Source organism: Pelodiscus sinensis, chromosome 3 (genome assembly GCF_049634645.1).
Source record: "Pelodiscus sinensis isolate JC-2024 chromosome 3, ASM4963464v1, whole genome shotgun sequence".
Taxonomy (NCBI): Eukaryota; Metazoa; Chordata; order Testudines; family Trionychidae; genus Pelodiscus; species Pelodiscus sinensis.
In genome coordinates this window covers 177,102,507-177,112,937 of record NC_134713.1, presented here as the reverse complement: position 1 = coordinate 177,112,937, position 10,431 = coordinate 177,102,507, and the positions used below count along the sequence as shown (strand labels likewise).

At 48.0% G+C, this 10,431-nt stretch overlaps 1 protein-coding gene across 4 annotated transcripts in view; it reads right to left on the bottom strand.

Moving 5' to 3' along the window:
- Window positions 1–807: 807 nt before the first annotated feature.
- Window positions 808–10,431, bottom strand: part of CCDC85A (coiled-coil domain containing 85A) — a 160,401-nt gene continuing 150,777 nt past the window's right edge. For 3 of the 4 annotated variants that reach the window (XM_006122145.4, XM_006122146.4, XM_025184184.2), the window contains one exon: window positions 808–2,843. In XM_006122145.4, the coding sequence (XP_006122207.2) occupies window positions 2,754–2,843 (90 nt within the window). In that variant the 3' untranslated portion in view covers window positions 808–2,753. Of the gene's footprint in view, window positions 2,844–8,774; window positions 8,874–10,431 lie in introns of all 4 variants that reach the window. The other variant, XM_006122144.4, reaches the window with a different exon arrangement.

The window sequence follows — 10,431 nt, the reverse complement described above, 5'->3', positions numbered from 1 at the left end:
TTCGGAATAGGAAGCCTAATCCGAACTACCTACTCCGTGCCGCATGTAGCCACGGGCACGGAGTCCAAACTACCGGGGCTTTAAAAATGGCGGTGCCCAGCAAGGTGCAAATGAAGCCCGGGATATTTAAATCCCGGGCTTCATTTGCAACTTCGGTTGCCTACATTAACCACCCTAATTCGAACTAGGGTGGTAGTGTAGACATACCCAAAGGTAGCCCTGACTCCTTTCATCTTGGAGTAGCCAATCTGAACTACTTTACAACTAAGCTGCTTTAAATTAAGCTAAATGCCAATGGTACCCATGGACCCATGGGACAGGCTGGGATCACTATCCTATAAGAAATCCTTGGTCTGTCCCTGTTTCTCATGGCTGATTTCCATATACCACCATCAGAAAGAGGTAGATGGAATGGAAGCCACCATATTGGCTCTACATCACAAGCAAGTCTCCCTACACTGAGATGATCCTCCCATGCCCAGCTATATCAGAATGACAAGATGGTCTATGCCAACTACCTGACATAAACCAAGACCTCCATACAGTAGGATCTGGGCCAGTGTCTTAAAGCAGCAGAATCCAACAAGCAGGGAGTAGACAAGATAATTTAAGGAGCTGTAATTTCCATTTTTGGAGCATCCAATGACTGTTTCCATTGACTTCACTGGACAAGAGAGCTAGATTATGTATTTTTGAGCCCTAATGTAACTACAGTACAATAAGTACTTACAATAGATCTCTCAATGAACAGAATTTGCTTTTAGCATTAGTTCACGTCTCATTAAAAGAAAGCAAACGACTGTGGGATTGAATAATTTATTACCATTGCTAAGATGAACACAGACACTTGATACCCAATTGTATGCAGAACTGTAAAAAAATAGTTTTAATACAGTATCAAAATTTACACAAGTGTCACGTCAAAAGACCAGTGTCCCACGAATTACCCCTGCAGGTAAATATTACAGTTTTACTCCCCCCTCCCCACTATATTATAGGAATACAACAATTTAAGTTTAATGATAAAACTGCTTGAGATAAAAATGTGGAAATATAACAAGCATTTTTATATAAGTATTATTTAAAAAATGCATTTTTCAAAATGAAAAGCCAAATTCTGCAGTCCTCACTCAAGGAAAAGGAATCAACAGGAGTTGTGTCTGAGAAAGGAATGCTGGATTGGAGGCCTTACAACTATGTAGAATGGTACCAAATAAAATGAAAGAACAGGTATATTTACTGCCACAAATTAATCCATAACAGGTTTCTGAAGGCAGGAAGCTGATTTCACACTACCATATAAAAAAAAGTTGTACAGCAGCCCAGCTACATTCCACTACCAACAACCAATAATACAACGTAGAACAAGCCCACAAAAAACAGACTATCACCTTTGAATCAAATTTTAGTAATCAAGAACAAACCCAAAATCTGGGAATTGTTGCATTCCTATTTTTTGATGCTCAGCTATGGTAAAAAGTTAAGCAACAGCATTCAGTCACAAGCCTGTTGCACATTCATACAAGTATCATTGCATTTATATATTCACAAAATACCTATTTTAGCATTTCAATACACACAATCTAATGTTATAGACACAGAAAAAAAATAAGCTAAGCACATCCACAGCACCTCCTGGTCAAAACTCAGGCAATCTGAACAAGAGCTTTTAGCATCAGAATAAATGAAAGACATGCTCTGAGTAGAATAAAAGTTTTCTTTGAAAGAACACTACAGTGGGCCAGGAACGCTTTTCATAAATGCAATGCAATCTTTTGGACTCATATTTTTGATAAATAAAAAAGCATGTCTCCAAACTTAGTAGAAATTAGCATTGGCAATAGGAAAATGATTTCAGAAAAGAATTTTGATGGTGGTTTTGATTTGAGATCTTAAATATTGTTACCTAAGTAGTCTATTCAAAGGGTGGTGCCCATTACATATGTCTCCAGGAGGCGTTCACCAAAGAAGATGAAAAAGTCTATCTTCACTTTCATACTTTCATTTAGAAAGAAATTGTGTTTTACTACATGTATTGTAGTTTTTGCTACACTAATGGCTGGTTAGGAGATTTTATGGTCTTTTAGCACCTCAAAATATAAGTATTCTAAAAAAAAATCAGCTGAAAATTGCCTAAGCACCATTAACTAATATTGTGTAGACTGAAGTGTGAGCTACCAAGTAACTGACTTTCTTGTAACTGTGATGACTGAAGGCACAGTTTATTGGCGTCTCTCCACTCTGGTGAAAAACTTCTGCTAAACCTAATGGAAAAGTCATTCAGACCCACTGGAGGTCCATCTTAAATCATTTTTGTGTATCTCCTGCCGAATCCCAATTATGTGTTAAATAAGAATCATTCAAATCTTTTCATTCTGAATGTGTACTTTTGAATGACAATGCCTTGGCTAAGAGACAGAGTTTACAGCATACTAAAAAGACAAGGCTAAGACACAAGGGCACATAACTGTTGTCTGAAAGACTTTTATGAAGAAGCTGTGCCAATTTTCAAAGCAGTAGTGTCGTCAAACGTAAGCAGAGTTTACCCATTTCTCAGTCGGAGAGTACGGAGTCGAGTTTAGGTCAGCCTATCCGCTTTGTTTTTTAACCACTTCAACGCTGTTCCAAAGAAGTCATGAATCTTCATGTAGACATCCTGTTGTCAGCTGAGGCGTTACTGTGGCTAAAACAAGTTCCCTTTGTCACTGGCTATTTAAATGCTATCTTCTGAGAGAGGTGATACTCAGGTCCCTTTACATAGGTCCTTTATACTGATTTCCCGACAAATGTTGTCTAATTCCAGGACATGAACCTGCAGCATCTCCAAGCTTCCGCCACACAACCTAAAGGCAAGTGACAGAAAGAGATGTCAGCTGTATCATCCAACAAAAAGTGGATTTGTCTATCTGTACGCATTATATATACACTTGTACCATGCAGCATTGACAGAAACAGGCAGAGACACAAAGTAAGAAGAAAGAATAAAATTTGAAGGAAATATGGTATCTTCATTTTTAGTCAACTGTTACTTAGAAGTCTGTTCAGGAGCAATGTCTGTCCTGAAAACAAGGGCCAGCTTTGGAAATCTTTAAACAACTGTTTCTAAGGCAAAACTTTAATCAAAGTTAATTTCAAGCACACAGGCACCAATCCAGCAAAGAGTTTAAGCAAGTGCTGGTCTTGTACCTTTGTTGGATAGGATCACTCGTACCTCACAAGTTAGTGAGAATGTTCAAGATTTTTCATGGTGGACCACGTGGGAACAGATTTGCTCCTTGTCCTCCCCTCTGTTCCCATTCATGGTTGTATTACATACATATCACAACTACAGCAATTCATGGCACAGAAAGGCAATATTAAGAAAGCATTTAGTATGCTTTTAACTGGCTTTTAATTAAGATTACCAACAGGAAGCAAGAACGGTTAGTGTCATGTGAGTAGACATCGCTCTGTGGATGACCAAAAAACAAGTAATGGATCACTAGACAAGACTGGTTATTAGGAAGAGAAATAGAAGCAAAACAGGTCAGAAGTAAAGATGAAATAGGAGTATGCAAAATCAAGCACAGGGCTGCAAAGAGATTTACAGACCAGTTGTATAGGCTCAAACCCGACTCCAAAGCTCAATGCCCTCTGAATTTGGTGTTGTTCTAAACTGGTCCCACATTGTGGCCTAAGCTATTGCCCAGGCCCACCAATTGGGGAAGTGAAGGGGGCAACTGCCCTGGGGCCAAATGATTCCAAAGGGCCTTACGCTCTCAACTATCACTGCAGTGGTGCAGTTCTTTAACCGCTGCAGTTCTTTAACTCACCATTGCAGGGCTGTCCAGCACATTCCAGGCAGCACTGAGGAATGGGGGCACATGCAGTGGTCCAAGCAACTCTGAGGGTTGGCTTTTCTGACCCTGCCCCTTCTGCCCACCCCATCCAGGAGAACGGAGGGTATGTCTACACTAGCTCGTTAGTTCGAGGGCAATGAGGGCAACCGGAGTTGCAAATGAAGCCCAGGATTTAAATATCCCGGGCTTCATTTGCATGTTCCCAGGCACCGCCATTTTTAAGTCCCCCTTAGTGCGAACTCCATGCCCGCGGCTACATGCGGCACGGAGTAAGTAGTTCAAATTAGAGATCCTAATTCGAACTACCATTACTCCTCGTGAAACTCCTCGATCTCTAATTCGAACTACCTACTCCATGCCGCGTGTAGCCACCTAACCCTGTAACTTAGATGACACTTAAGTTGTTGCTGTAAAATTTCCTCTTGTGACCGAGCAATTTTGAGGAGGGGGGACATAACTCTTAGCCCAATGGATAGGATATGAAAGATGCCCAATTCCTTTTTATTTGTCCAGAAGGCCATTGGAGCAGAGGGTAAGTGCCCTAACAGGATATAGAGCCATTCTCACAGTGTCTCCTGCCTAGTGACTTCAATTATTTAGCTAAAGCGGAACATCTTCTCCAGGTGAGATTGAAAGTAACTCGCATCAGACCATCCCAAAGCTCAGTGGTTAGGATCCTCACCTCAGAGAGGATAAAACCCTGTTCAAAACCTCTCTCATCCAGTGCTAGGGAAACCTGAACTGGAGGTCTCCTAAAGTCCAGGTAAGTAGTCTAACCACTAAGATTTAAGCATTTCCTATGTCTTGTAAGAAATGCTGTTAATTCATAACTCCAAGAAAGGGTTCACGACTGTGGATTCCAAGAAGAGATAGGCACCACACTCCCAGAGAAGCTGACTCAGACTTTGGGAATCACAATGATTTTCTAGGCGCGAAAAAGTTGGGCATTGTGAAGCTTAGGGTTTAACATTTAAGTCCCTTTGGGTATGTCTACACTACAGTGCTATTTTGAATTAACTTATTTCGAATTAGTTAATTCGAAATAAGCTAATTCGAAGTAATGCATCTAGACACAAAAACTAAATCAAAATAGCGTTTTTCCAATTCGAAATAGCGTATCCACATTGAATGGACCCTGAATCGAAGGTAAGGCTGGCTGGAACCAGTGCCAAAAGGGCATCAGGGTCGGACTTAGTGTGTGGGGCTGCTGCCTCAGGCTAGCCGAGGTCAGTGCTTAAAAGGCCCCCCATCCTGGACAGACAGTTCTCAGGTTTCTCTGCTTGCTGGTCCACCTCACTGAGGGACAGCAAAGCATTTGTCTCGGAGTGCTCTGCTTGCCCTCGCTCAGGACATAACGGCACTCTGCAACATGGAACCAGACCTGCCCCCGGGGTCTCTGCTGTGTCTCATGGACACATTGCCAGCAGCCTGGCTGCACTGTCTGCAGGCTGCCATCCGGGAGCACCATGGAGGGGCTGTCAGGATCCAGGGGGCCCTGCGGGAGAGCTTCCACCCGGAGGAGCACTAACAGTCTCCCCGGTCTGTCCCACTGGGGGCTTGTGCCCCATTCCTCCCTCTCGTCCTTCCACTTTACCCTTCCTTAGCCCCCCTTCCTGATGTCAAATAAAAGACACGTATTTTCAAAAATATAACCTGTCTTTATTTAACACAAGTGGGGAGGGGGAATGAAACTCTAGGGAGACAAGGGAAAGGAGGTGGGAGAGGGGAGGGAGAAACTGGGAGGAGGGAGCTGGAAGGGGGAAGCAAGAGGAAGAAGCGGGAGAGGACTCTCAGGGCTCAGGAGTGGGGGTTTTGCCGGGCCAATCGCCTCCCAGCACAATGGGGGAGGGGGCCTTGTCATCCCCAGGAGGATGGGGAGGAGGGTGCGGAGGATGAGGTGGGGGGTGTGGACATTGAGGAGGAGGCTGTGGAGATTGAGGAGGAAGCAGTGGGGGGGGACAGGATTGGGAGGAGGGACAGTAGTTCGGGGGGGGGCAGCAGGCACAGGACTGGCACGGGGCACCATGCTCTGCAGCAGGGCTTGCAGGTTAGAGTTCAGCGCTCGGTCCTCAGCAAGCTGCTCCTGGTGGAGCTGCAGGTCCTCCAGCATCCAGGCCTAGATGGTGCGATGCAGGGCTCGCAGGGCCCCCAGGTGCTGGTCCTGGTACTCCTGCCATGTGCTGGTGGTCCGGAGGAGGCCGCGGGTGCAGGAGCATGTCCCGGGCAGGATCGTGTGCCCTGCATGAGCAGCTGGTGCAGCTGTAGAGAAAGAAGAGAAGTGGTCAGTTCTCCCTGGGGACACAGTGGATGATGCCCAGCCCCCTCTCCTCCCCCTATGGCATAAGGGCGACTGTGCCCTGCACTGTCAGAGCCGCTGTGCTTGCACAGAGGCCATGGTCAGGATGTCTGGCTCTCCCCGGGACTGAGAACTGGCCCAAGACCGCATCCATGCCCCTGTGCCGTGTATAGTGAGGCTGGGGCAGGAGGGAAGATGTCCCCTGCCTCTGTGTAGAGGGGGCGTGTGAAAGGAGAGCATCCTCCTGGGTCTCGCCCCAGGATTGGGAGCATGTCAGGTCTCTTCACACCTGCATGTGCCTATTGGGCCACGGCCCCTGGGTGTCACACAGCTGGAGCCACCTGCCCAAGGGTGGCATGGCACGTGCTCACATGTGCACAGGTGGCTGCGTGATCCATGGGAGGCATGGCCCATGCGTGCAGTCCCTGGTCTCCCTCTCTGCCTCCCCCCCCAGGTAGGGGACAGTGGTGGCACTTACCTGGTATGGCCTCCCTGGCTGACCCTGCCGACTCCAGTACTGGGACAGCTGGTGGTGGCCCCTCTGGTGTGTCCGGTTCAGAGCCCTCTGGTCCTAGCTCGCTACCTCCCGGGCTGGCATGGACTGCCCCGCCCCCCAGGAGTTGGTCGAGGGCGGGGAAGTAGGGGCAGGTATGCCTGCCACAGCTCTTTCACCTTCAGGCACATCTGCTCTTGGGTGCACCTTTGGCCTTTCCTGGCCATGGTGGCCACTATGCGGCCATAGACGGCCTCATTCTTCCACCTAGAGCAGAGATCATGGATGTTGGGGGCCTCCCCCCAAACCTCAATGAGGTCCACGATCTCCATACTAGTCCATGAGGGCGTGCGCCATCTACGGCCCCTGACTGGCCCTTGGGTGCTGGGGGCCTGGGCGGGGGAGAACTGGCTGCCCTGGCTGCCATCCTGTGGCCACTGCCTGAAGGTCTGCGGCTGCTGGCAGGCCTGGCTCTCGCACGTGCCCAGTGGCCAGATTCTGCCCCTTTAGGGCCCCGGGGCTGGGGGAAAGGAGTTTTCCTGGTTGTGCCCAGAGTGGCCACCAGGGGGACCTGGGAAGGCTGGAGGCCCCCTAATTCGAAATAAGTGTCTATACAGCACTTATTTCAAATTAAAACAAAATACAGGACTATGTAGCACTTTAAAGACTAACAAGATGGTTTATTAGACGATGAGCTTTCGTGGGCCAGACCCACTTCCTCAGATCAAATAGTGGAAGAAAATAGTCACAACCATATATACCAAAGGATACAATTAAAAAAATGAACACATATGAAAAGGACAAATCACATTTCAGAACTTCTGAAGTAGGATGCAGGTGATTAGGTCATTGAGACAGTATCCTTTCTGGTTGAAATGGCAAGAAACTGTTTTTTCTTTGTGATCCTGTCTAATGTCTGTTTTGTGAGCATTGATCCTTTGGCTAAGAGTCTGAGATGTTTGTCCAATGTACATAGCAGACAGACACTTTCAGCACATGATAGCCCCCTCCCTATATCCCCCAATTTATAAATGGAGAAACTGTAGCACCAAGCAGTTACTATTCCTGTTTAGTGTCACACAGAGCTTCACTTTCTTTTAACATCCTAGTCTTGATGAGAAAGCTGAGAATAAAAACCAGGTCTCCTGAGTCCCAATCTAGGGTCTTATCCACGGGACCACTTTCTCTCTTTCTCTATGCAAATTTATCTCTCTATATATACATATATAAAAAAATGACCTCCTGGATGACAAATTGAAGTTATCATGTCATCAACATCCACATGCCACCGCTGCCACCTGCCTCCGCCTACGTCCTCAGCTGCTTTCTGTGGCCAGCTTTGACGTCATCCCCTCCAGGCATGGGCTGCTCCAGCTCTGGCTCCTGCTTCACACCCTGGGGGGGCTGCACTGCTGGGGAAGATCTACTGGGGCTGGGTCCCCTCCACCATCCGAACCCAACCTGCCATCCCTGGGCCACGCCAGGTCCCCTCTGCCATCCAAGCCCAACCTCCACTCCTGTGGGCCTTGCCAGGTCTCCTCTGCCATCTGAGCTCAACCTGACTTCCTCCACCCCAACAGGCTGTGCTGGGTCCCCTCTGCCATCCGAGCCCAATCCCTCCACATCCCCTCCGGGCTGCTGTCCTGACCTCCGCTGTCCTGACCTCCCCACCTCCCAGGCAGCCTCTGCCATCCGATCCTGACCCCCCACCTTGGGGCTATGCTGGGCCCCCTCTGCCATCTGAGCCTAACCCTCCCCCAGCCTCTTCATCCCTTCCACTGAGACCTTGCACCCCCAGCCTGCTCCTGCCCTTCCTCCCCAGCCAGACACCCTGCCCCACAGCCCACTTTGCCCCCTGGCCAGACACCTACCCCCAGAGAGACGGGGGTTGGCGAACATAGCAAGCAGGGGTTATAGCCCCTAGTACGTTATAACATAAAATATGCTGATCAATGCTGACCAGAGTGTAACAATTATTTAGTTCATGAAAAATTGGTACATTATGTTATGGAGTGTAAGTGGCTTTTCACTTTCATATGGAAATGTTAAAGGCATATTGTCAGCAATTTGTAAAAATTAATAACCTGAGTACAAACAGTGTTTCAGGCTTCAGTACAGAATACAAAATTAAGCAAATTAAACTTACATTGCACATTTCTCTGACTATAGCTTTTTCTGTCTCACTAAGGTCATGGTCATATTCTTTACCATGCTGCCGATCTACATTTTCCTGAGCTTCCAAGTCCTGGGTATGTTGAAAAAAAAGTAAACTTTATTTTACAAATGGAATTTGTTCAACTACAATAAGAGCATTCAGAAATTTAACCTCCAAAAAGGCCTTTTCAGCATAATATGCATGTGTAATTGAATAATAGATTTAAGTGTAATGAAGCAGATCAGAGAGTGTAGTCAGCTCACAATTTCCTCCAGTATACAGTGAAATTGGACTAGATTTAAAAGTTTGATGCAAAAATTACCCGGTAAGGGTCTTTCGTCTCTGTTATGCAGGAGGTCAGAACAGATGATCATAGTGGTCTCTTTTGGCATTAAGCTGTGAAAAGGGCTTACCTTACATCAGTACTGTTACCGCCCTGCTCAAAATCAGGAGCCAAGTCCACCCTACTCCTCCCTTGCCCCTTGCTGAAACCAGGAATTGAGCTGCGGGGCCATGACTCCTGTGAGGCAGGAGCATTCACAGAAAAAAGAGTGGGCACTTAACCCTGTAGAGCAGCTCCTCCCCTCCTCTCCAGCCCTCTTGTCTGCCAGCAAGCCACACCAATCAATTCCTCTCCCTCACTCCCTTCAGTTGTTGAGATCAGCTGTTCAGTGGCTGACAGTGGGGGACAGGGAGGAGTGGGGACTGGAAGAGAGAGGGAAGCGGTGGAATGTGGAAGGCCAGACCAGGGGATGGGGCAGGGATGGAAGAGGTGGGACAGGGTGGAAGCCTGGGGCGGAGTGGGAGTCGAGCATGCTCCAGGAACACAGCAAGTTATCACCGTTGCTTGGCACCAACCCACGCCCCCACACATACACACTCAAAGTGGGAGGGCCTGTCACTCCTCATGGAGCAGAAGCCTGGAGCTACAGGGATGAAGCTCCAATCCCTAGTACCCACATAAAGATGAAATTGGGAGTGGAGTGCCAGGACTGAAGCTCTGACCCTTGGTGCCATAGGCCCCAACTCTGGGCATGCCCCAGGCTTGGAACACTCACATTAAAAAACAGTGGGTACTAAGCATCCACAGGCAGCTCTGTGGATCAGCTTCTCCCACTCCCTCTTTCCCCTCCCATCTGCTCAGTGGTATCCAAGGTGCTGGGAGGACTGGGGTCAGGAAGAGGCACAGCAGGGGCAGTAGGTGGAAGCGGAGTGGGGTCAGATGGGGCAGGTGTGAGGGTTGGGGGAAAGGGTGAAGTGGGGGCAAGGGCTAGGTTAGAGCAGGGATCAATCACCCCTCAGGAACACAGAATGTCAACACCCTGCCTGGCACCACCTCCCCAGGATAAACTGGGAGTGACCCAGCAGCCAGGAACAGAGCTATGAATCTGAAGCCCCACACCCCAGTACCTCCCATAAGGCTAAAACTGGAAGCAAAGTGGTGGGGCTAGAGTCCCAACTCTCAGCTCCCAGACCTATAGCCCTGAGCGCTAATGCTCTCAAGGGGCACAAACCCTAACCCCCCCCCCCCCCCAGGAGTCCTAGTGGCCCCTAAAGTCAGAAGACCTTATGCCCCCCTGGGTAGACTCCCACCATTCCTGTGGCTGCAGCCCTAACTCTTCCATTTCTGCAGTTCATCACAGGTTGT